Source organism: the organism of the source record quoted next, unplaced genomic scaffold (genome assembly GCF_019419815.1).
Source record: "Pyrus x bretschneideri cultivar Hongxiangsu unplaced genomic scaffold, Pyrus_bretschneideri_v1 Contig295, whole genome shotgun sequence".
Taxonomy (NCBI): Eukaryota; Viridiplantae; Streptophyta; class Magnoliopsida; order Rosales; family Rosaceae; genus Pyrus; species Pyrus x bretschneideri.
Genome location: NW_025999607.1, coordinates 18,537 through 28,524, shown reverse-complemented (window position 1 = coordinate 28,524; position 9,988 = coordinate 18,537). Strand labels below are relative to the sequence as shown.

Here is a 9,988-nt window from a genome sequence, read left to right as displayed (position 1 = left end):
TACTGCAGCATTTGCAGCCAATATCATGAGAATAACCTGTGCCCTATTAATTTCAAACAATAAATCTTTATTAAGTGTCTAAGACCGAGTTGTATCCCATGTTCTTAATCAACAACAAACATAGAAAACAGTTATCATATATCATAAAATTGCAAGTCTTAACTTGTAAAGTTTCTAGTGCTCAACAAATTTCGAACAATGTATGTTTCAATACTTAAAAAAACAAGACATGCATCAAAGACCTTCAGGTGGAAAAAAAATATGCATTGGCTGAAATAGAGATAATTAGGATTTAAATGTTAAAAATTTTCTTTTTGGCTCATTAATTAGATGCAAAAGTGAGATTGTATGAACAATTTTACACCCGGAAACATGAACTACACAGATTCACAACTAATCTAACAATGAGAAAGTATACAAGACAAAACACTAACAGAAGGACTTCTTCTCCAAGTTTAAAAAATATTGACTTGGGTTCTAAGCAATATAATGCATTCATATTTCAATTGTCAAAAGGCATCTCAATAATCCCCGACTGAAGATATTAAAAACCAGAACTTCTTCTCCAAGTTTTCATTCAGTTTATTTCACTTGTCCATCGGAATTTTATTCAAAGAATGATCAAATAAAGACAATAGCATGCCAAAGATTAAAAACCCTCTTTCAAACTTTGCTAATGCATAGCACTGTTTGGTTTTCTTCTCCAGAGACCAGACTGAGAGAGAAGTCAAGTTCTCTAGTGCATCCAGTGAGCCTTCCAGGGAAAGATTCCCTACAATGAACACACACACACACACACACACACACACACTCACAAACTCCAAACAGAAAACACTTACCCAGTTGGAAATGATTTTTGCATATACAGCCAAAAGACGGCATGATTCAAATATAATTTTATTAGGGTTGGTAAAAGCACAATCCATCCAGCAAGATGCCTATCGTGCAAAGATCCACTGTCAACTATTATACCGACTGTGATTCATCTGTCACACACTTGAGTTCCACCATACGTACCAGACCCCACCAAACCACATGCTAATTAAACTAATTAACAAAGTAAAACCATCTGTAGTCTTTAATATCCAAAGGCCGAAAAATGTTGCCCTCTCTTTGCGAACCAAATACAGAGAGAATATAACACATTTGCTATCAAAATATTATACAAATATGTACTAACTAAACCAATTTTCGAGAGGATTTAGCTAACGCTAGCATCCAATACTTGATTTACCAATCAATTTAGAGGTTGCTCTCAACACCACCTAAGCCAAGGCAGACAGTCGAAAAAAGAACAAAGAAAGCCATTGGGTTACCATATTCAAGCGCTGCTATTTGCCTTGAAATGGGGGTACCACCATAGACACATATCCAAACCAGACGCAACCGTTCATATTCTCTCAATGCATTGATTTACCAAACACAAAACACACAGCCCTAAGATCCTGTAGTACGATTTGGATTTTTCTTACGCATGCATACAATACAAAAGTAATATAGTTATTTGAAAAACGGACGCCGGCTTATCACTTGCAGCCATGTTTCCAATTGCTTCTTGTGTTTGATTACTTTTTCTTCTCTTACCGAAATCCAACCCAACCAACCCACCCAATACATAAATAAATTAATACCTAATGGTCCTTATGGTGTAAAGACAACAAAAAACAAAACAATTTCAAGTACATATATGATCTATGCTAGCCATGTTAAAAGAAACTAAAAAAAAAAAATCGAGTGGTCCCAAATTAATGTATAGTTTAAATATAAAAACTGAGATCAGGTTGGAAGGAAATTAAACTACCAATAAGTGGACAGCTTATGGCAGATAGGATACCTGTGTAATATAACTCAATAAATCATTGAATTTGTTTTGTATTTAACTAAACAATCGTTTCTAAATCTATACCATCTCCCATACTTTATGTTTCATAGTTATGTCATCTGAATATGTCACAGGTATTTTCCTTTTTCTTTATCTGAAATCATTTTATAAATGATTTCTAGTAATCTAAATTGAATTAGAAAATTTGAAAAACAAATAGTTTACAAATCAATGTCATGTTAACAATATTTACCAAAAGCATGTCAAATGAAAAATGTAAGAAATATAAATAGCATTCTCAGTCCTCCAACTCCATCCCCACCATGAGTATGTTATCATTAAGATTTACACAGGCAGTTCAAGTTAGGCAATGAAAGCTTGTACAACTTCAGTTCACCCACTACAAACCCATTTCAAAATTCACACCCAATGCAAAAAAGAATCACTCCTATGAAGTCCAAGCACCATTTTTTATCCACCATCACAGGTAATTCATACCAAATAAATACTTTATTTCTTAAGATGATAGTAATTTTAAATGCAAGAAAGCAACCATAAAATAACCATATAGAATTTGATTTCTTTCCACTAAAACTGTACTGAATCAAGCAGATGAAATAGACTTCAGCTTTGTTCGAGCAGAATTCAAAACCTAAAACCAGATATTAGAAAAGCTTATTAACATCTCAACCAGCAACCTTTAGCTCCTATTCAAGCACTGAGGAATCAGTTTCTACAATGAAACCCAGCACAGGAGAAATTTTTTTGACTCAAATGGGTGACATTACATCTAACTGAAGAAACTAAAACAAAAGTATAGCAAATTATATACCTAAAAATGTCAAGCAACGAAGACCATAATTAAAATGTTTCGCTTTAAGCAGATAATAGTTTGTATTCGAACATGTCCAAGGAAAGGAAAAACAATCTACCAAAAGAGGGATGAGAAGCAAACAGCAGGAAATTATGAAAAAGCACGCACAGTGAAACAACAAAATTCGAATGATGATTTTAACAAAGCAAATGGAAAACAAAACAATAAACAATGAATTTAAAACAGGGCATTACCTGTTGAATCAGAAGAAAAAACTGAAAACCCAAAAAATGCACACAGCCATGCTTTCTCCTCTCTCTTTCTCTCTATCTCTATCTCCCTGTCCGTCTCTCTAAAATCGGAAAAAATCTCATAGGCCCTAACCTACCTAAACCTCTCTCTCTCACTCAGTCCAAACCCGTAGCTCCCATCTCTCTCCAATCCGTCAGTCCCTCTGTCCACCTCCCCTCCGCCCCCAACAACTCTCTGACCGATGCATCACCCACAGGACACCCACCCGCACGTCCCTCCTGAAAATCCTCTCCCCGAAATCCCGGCGAACCTCCCCCTCTCAACCCTTCTGTCGCCCTTCCCTCTCTCTCCCCGAGTCAAAGCCCAGATCCAGCCCAAAGACTGCAGACCCGTTCTTAAACCCATTGGCAATCTTGTAAATGATGTGAAATTTGGGCAGAAATCAGCCCGGTGGCAAACTCGTAAATAAGGTGAAATTGAGGCAAAATTGCACAATGCCGTTCCCCATCCTACTCTTATTCATTTTTTTTTTTAATTTTTTTTTAATTTTTTATAGAAACTGATCAAAATATTAACCAGCAAAAGCCAACAAGGGTAAACGAACAGATCAACCAACTAGGAGAGAGACCGGGGGTACAAACAGACACACAAGACCTTGAAGTCAGCCCAATCTCTCAACATCAAAAGACTAGTTCGGCGGGCAGGAAAGGCCGTCATTGTTGAGAATGCCCACAAGCGAAGATGGGGGTCTTTCGACCCAAACGGAATCGCACACCTCCGCGCTAGAATGAGACACCACATAGTCCGCCGCACAGTTTGCTGATCTTGGGACCTAAGACCAGTCACAAGCATGGAAGGAATTCCTCAACACATGGATGCGAGATAGGATGGGGAATGCCTCCCAGCTGCAATCATCAATCTGGCCATTGAGGCAAGACACCACCTCTAACGAGTCAGATTAATGACCACCACATGTATAAGAAGGCGAAATCAAAATTAGGATAATATTTGAGGGCAAATTTGGTAGTACACTAAAGAGTTTTCTTGCCCAAGTGCTTTTAAACGACTGAAAACATTTTTAGGTAAAATATTTTGAGTTCAAAAAGCATTTAAAGTGTTTCCTGCAAGAAGAACTACTTATGTAAGATTATTGATGTTAAAGAAATTAACTCAATCACTACTTGTTCAATTGATCTCTTTCTTTCTCTTCTGCTTTTCTTTCCTTAAGTTCTCTATGCCTCTTGTGTTTTGCCATCTTGGTCGATACCATGAGCTATATATATACATATATATATATATATATATATATATATTATATTATATGCACTTGAATAAGACATGTTTGTCTAAATACAATCAATGAGTACTCTTTTTTTTTCTTAGATCCCACATTGAAATCTAAATACATTAAATAATGTGTTTCTCTCATCTATGCCAGAGATTCAACCAAAAGAGATGCAAAGTCGTAGTGTGTAAATAGCACCACTCTTCTGTTTTTGTTCTTCTATTAGGTACGAGGAGGATAAGTCTCTTGTAACATTTTGTTCAGTTTTAGTTTGCAAAAAATGTTGTAATATCGTTATGCTGTAATATCGTTATACTGTAACACACACTCATTGGACTTAGTTTTTCTCGAATGGCCTTGCGTACATGAGATGTTCACCTTTTAGGATTTCATATATAATTGTAAAAGTATAGCATGGCGATGGTGTTAACAAAAAGTGCAATGATGTATATGTTTGGATGTAAGATTGGGAAGCAAAATATATTGTGATAGTTTCAGCATCAGACAAATTGAAGCAAAACTTATTTGCTATGAACAAATAAAGTAGATTCAGAGATAAAGTAAGTGCTTGAGTAGTGCCGATCATGATATCTGAAGACCCCCATGGAAGCTGTCTTGGTTCTTTACATAAATGCAGGATATTCTGTAACAATGTTGTGTTTGTGAATCTTTTTTTTATTGTGCATACTGATAATTTTGAACTCAAACTGAAAGTAGATTCTTAATGGCGAGGCTAAGATGCAACAAAAAGTGAATATCTGTTTCTATGCATGATGAGAAGAAATTTATCATACCGGGTTAACTTTGGCTTGATCATTTTCAGAATGAAACTTCAGCAGCAGATGTTAGAATTTGGTAAGTATCTTTTTGTGCTTAAATGTTTTCTGTTATAGGTTCAATCAAGTCCACATATTGCATATTCCATTTGATACAGTCAGCAGGCCAATTGGTGAGGGTCATAACAACAAACTGTCTAAAACTGCGCTAAGAATACAATTTAGCTCGTAATAAAACCATGACCTCATGAATGCTTCTATTTATGTTTTTTTCATTCAAAGAAAAAAATAAGCTTGCATGTCTAGCCACTTTAGACAAAGTGTTAATGGATACTGATTATTTCTTACCGCCGATCTTGTGCAAGCCGAAAGAAGTCGAATAAATCAAAAACTGTATGTTTTAATTTTCCAAAAGAAGTTTGTTCTCTGACTCCAGGACCACATGTTCTTTTTTAGTTACCCTTTCTTTTCGTATAGTTTCTGAATTTTCTGCACATGCCTTAATGCAACTTGCCATGAGAGCTGAGGCTTTAGTTGTCCAATTTGTTACTACTCCAGAACATAGCACAAAAACCAGAGTTGAAGCAGTATATAGTATATCCTATGAGAAATTGTCTGTTCAAGTATGAATTCAAACACGCAATGCCAAAATAGAAAAGCATATGCCTCGTGCTAAACACAATTTAGGTTTGTTTTGGGACATTTTCTCACTCGTGGTTAGTGGATGTGACGGGAAGTGACTATTCTTCCAACAACGCTTTTCAAGCAGTTCTAGAGATCCAGTCTGTATTTTGTATGCTCTTCTACAAGCTAACGTTGAGTCCTACTGTGATTGTTGGTGCATCTATGCCTTATGGTATTTCTTTACTCTGTCTACTTCTCTTCTCTGCATTGCAGCTTGCAGCCTTTTGGAATGAAGCTTACGTACTAGCCAGGTCAGTTTCACCACCCATTGACCGATTCTTCTTTGCCGCAACTCAATGCTTATGTTGGGACGTGGAAGCATTTCAGTGCTCGTGTTGGGACGTGGAAGAATGGTGAGGGAATGAAGAAGACGGTTGAGCTTCAAGTGAGTGCAGAGTAAGAGATGCAAGTGGGCCATAAACACCAGATTTAACATTTGAAACACCAGCTTTCACGTCGTCCCCAATGCTGCATCAAGCATATATGCAGCTGCAAGTTTGAACATTTATGTTCCTATTAAACCGCATTGTATTTGTAGCATGTATTAAGTGTACAAAGTAGGTATTGATTTTTAACTCTGATTAATTACCCGTTTCCAGTAGAATGATTACTCAAATCATAGATATTATTTTTTAGCATTGATTCGGAGATGGTTTCTTGAATTCTGAGAAGAATCACCATCGCCAAGCACGAGTCACTTTCGGTATCGCTCCATGTAGCTGCCATGGCCTTTGTTTTCCACCTCTTTGCTTTCTCAATGTATTGGCACATTCGAAGGATTGGTGTCCAAATCCTTGCCACTCAAAGCATGGTTGATTCTTTAAACTTTTTCGTCCACTTGCACAAAACTTAGAAGATGTATCATTAAAAGACTCACGTAGGGCAAAAACTTCTAGAATTTGAATCAAACTTACCATTTTGTTCACTTCCCTTTGAGATTTTATAACCTTAAAAGCTACACTTTTGCTTTTATTTGCTTCTGGCAGCGTCATTTCATAAACTTGTGATTAAACTCGGTAAGCTTACAAGTGTTCACATTCCTGTGTTCCTCAATGGCAGTTGTATTTTGGCTTGAGCCAAAAGAAACGATTGTATTTTGGCTTTCCATGCACCATAGTGTTAGGTATCATCTAGAAACGGAGGGTGGGTCACAGAGCCGGTGGAACGAACGATTCTGTAGCATCTTTGTAGATATCACTAATCTAGCAACCTGCTCTCTATGCCAATTGAAAGCATATACTAGAATGGTACACGCGTTTGTATACATCAGATCGTAGGATAGATATACAATCAACTAGCAACGCATAATACACAGCGATATAGGTGCTAATGCTCAAAATTGTAAGGTTAACAAACTTAATTAAATGACCTTAGAAGGGCTCATGACATGGGTTGAAATTAAATGGACTAAAAAATGTAAGTTGGTTCACGCCTCAAAACTGAGCTACGTCCCTTGTGTTGCTCTCAATATTGATTTCAAGGCTAAATAGTGTCTGGTTCATACATTCACTCTATTCTCTCTAATTCATCTGACACCTATATTGGAGGTCTCTACCCCTTTCTATAGGCCTCCCATCTAGGGCCTCTCAAACCTCTTTTAATGTGCCAACCATTTGTTCTAGCTTACTGACACCTCTACATTTTTTGACTCAACCTATTTGCCCTTCACAACTCTGTATATTTGCAAAAAGAGCAATACTAATTCTCAGACGCATTTTATGGAACAAGTGATGTGCCACTTTGTCATATGCTTTCTTCTGAGTACAGTTGAACAAGATTAACGTCCAATTTAGTAATTTAACAAATTAAAAGCAAAAAGAAACCCAGAAATCTTGAATAACTTGTCTTCAAGAATTGAAATTTCGTCGAAAAGGTTGGAACATTTCTCAGACAAAACGTATATAAACCATTCAATGAATAATGCCTTAGTCTCAACCAATTTCTTTCCATTATTTCATCAGTCGTTCGCTTTAAATTAATTCAATCCCACTAGTCAAAAATCGATAGAGTCTTACCAAGCAAGTAGTCGGAAATTGTCTAGATAATTGACGTTCCCAAAAGATAAAGAAGAAAAATAAGGAATGAGTAAAGTAATGTTGGCCCCATAAAATAATTATTTTTGGTCCAACTTAGGAGCAGGAGTGAGAGTAGGTCGATGCTGACTGTTCACGTTGGTTTTTTTCAATCTATTTTTGTCATTTTTTTGCCATATAAGTTTGATTATTTTGTGAGTTTTTTTGTTGAATTGATTCGTATTGTCACACTTGGTCGGCTTCTCAACAACTTTCACACAGTCTTCCTGTGCGCAAATATCACATGAACTGCGCAAATATCACATGAATTTTTAATTGTGTATTTTGACCCCCTGAACTTTATTAAATGTTGGAATCCATCACATACCGTTACTGTCCATCCATTTTGCTGTTAAAACATTTGACTTGTGGGGGCATTTTCGTCAATTAACTTTTTTTAATTCCCTAAAGTCACATTAAACGGCATTCGGAGGGAGGGTTAGTAGGATATGAGGATTTCATGGAGACAAAGATAAACAAGTTTGATTTTGGCAAGGATTGTTGAAGAATTGAAGAAAAAAATTGATGGTTGGCATCTATTTCGGCGTCAAGTAAAGAGGGATGGAGGATAATCAGTTCAGATTTTCTGGGGAAGCCCCAAATTATGGTAAATATGACATCTTTCTTTGACCTTTCTTTGATCTGTAATTACTTAGGGTTTAGTTTCGTAACTTGGGTTGTCAAATTTACAGATTTGCTGGGTTTGTTATGATTTTTTCATGAGGTTAAATTGAAGGCATGAATTTCATTGTGATTTGAGTTCCCTTTCTGTTAAATTTATTAGAGGTTAAAATGAAGGCATGGATTTGCAATTTATTTGAGTTTCGTAGGATTGAATTCAGAAGCTTTTTTCTGTATTTTTTAGAGAGAGAGAGAAGGAGGTGAGAAATTTCGTTAGAGGGAGACGAAGTCGCAGACTCGGGGTGAGGTGATGCAGACAGCAGACTCGGCGTAGATTAATGTAAGTATTTTGTTTTTGTTTGGAAATTGCAAACACTGCAAGTGTGGAAAAATTGGAGAGCCATCGTAAGTGCAATAGTTTATTATTTTCGTTTGGGTAAAAGCAAAGATGGCATTTTTTTTTACTAGGTCCATGAGAAGATAGGCTGATATACTATTTGCCCTTTTGACAATTTAACACACGAAAGTTACTTGCGGTGTCCAATTTCTATATACAAATATATCAAAACTTGAATTTCATTTTAATCATTTTATTTAGTTTTTTTAGACTATTTCTTTGTAATAACTTGTGTCATTTGATTGGAAAATATACAGAAGGTTTAGACCAAGCCTTATGGACCGTCGAAATACATCATGGAGGTGAACTACTAGACTTAGGTTATGGGCACAAGATATATTCTGGTGGTAGTGTGGTTTGGGTAGACAATATAAATCGGGACTACACGTCAAAATTTGATTTTGATGACTTTGCTAAAGCATTGGGATACCGAGAACCTCTAGAATATTACTATAGAGTGCCAGGTACAGAGTGCAAATATGGGGTGGAAAGTAAGGTGGTTGGCATTGCAGATAATGTTGGGTTTAATAGCATGTTTGATAACATGCCCCGTAGTAGAGTTGTTATTTATTTTTTCTCGCGGCATCTGCCAGCCATCAATCTGTGACCCTTTTATCGAAGCAGTGGAAGAGCCTGACAATAAGCTTGTTGATTCAGATTATGATGATGAGCAAAAATACTTTCAAACCTCTCTTTTGGTCTACTTCTACTTTTGTGTGAGTATTTTCATCGTGATTTTCATTAACTTTTCGTTACTTTCCTATGGCATTGAGCACTCAAAGATCCTCTCTATCTTTTCTTTCGAATGACCCCACGATGGAAGTACTACGTGTTTTTACGGCATGAATATCTTTTCATTTTGGTCAAAGCGCGTAGGGAGGAAGACTGTTCAATGTTGATTAGTACCATGAAATGTCTTTTAATTTTTTGGATGATCAAATAATATTTAATTGTTAAATTGCATGATCAATCGAACCAAGAAACTAAACAAACGATCCACATTTTGTAAACATTTAAATTCTCTCTAATAGAGATATAGCTCATTGAACAAGTCAATTTCACCGCCGCTAGAGAGATTGTTCATGTGTAATACACGTAATGTGATTTTCCTTAATTATTTGATTATTTGATTATTGACAACGAAAGCACCTCTATTTAATTGTTTGCACCAATATTGTCTCCGACCTCACTGCTGAGGTCAACATTTGCCCAAGCTCATCCCTATGAATAAATAAATAAACATAGAACCAAACCAGAGAACCAGG

At 36.3% G+C, this 9,988-nt stretch overlaps 1 protein-coding gene across 2 annotated transcripts; it reads left to right on the top strand.

Annotated features, from left to right (window-relative positions):
* Nucleotides 1-8,117: 8,117 nt before the first annotated feature.
* On the top strand, nucleotides 8,118-9,426 carry LOC125479547. Of its 2 annotated transcripts, XR_007260098.1 has the most exons (3): nucleotides 8,118-8,312; nucleotides 8,571-8,666; nucleotides 8,981-9,426. XR_007260098.1 is itself a non-coding variant. In XM_048589000.1 (2 exons), exons 1-2 carry the CDS (start codon nucleotides 8,267-8,269, stop codon nucleotides 9,328-9,330), a joined length of 396 nt encoding a protein of 131 aa, XP_048444957.1. In that variant the 5' UTR covers nucleotides 8,128-8,266; the 3' UTR covers nucleotides 9,331-9,426. The 2 variants fall into 2 exon arrangements, 1 of the variants encoding a protein (XP_048444957.1); XM_048589000.1 differs by lacking the exon at nucleotides 8,571-8,666 and having other exon boundaries at nucleotides 8,128-8,312.
* Nucleotides 9,427-9,988: the final 562 nt, after the last annotated feature.

What these genes read in the sequence shown, in the direction of transcription:
- LOC125479547 (XM_048589000.1), top strand. Translation starts at nt 8,267, where the DNA reads ATGGAGGATAATCAGTTCAGATTTTCTGGGGAAGCCCCAAATTATG. An exon ending in TGGGGAAGCCCCAAATTATG is followed by an intron (nt 8,313 to 8,980) that starts GTAAATATGACA and finishes GAAAATATACAG; the next exon opens with AAGGTTTAGACCAAGCCTTA.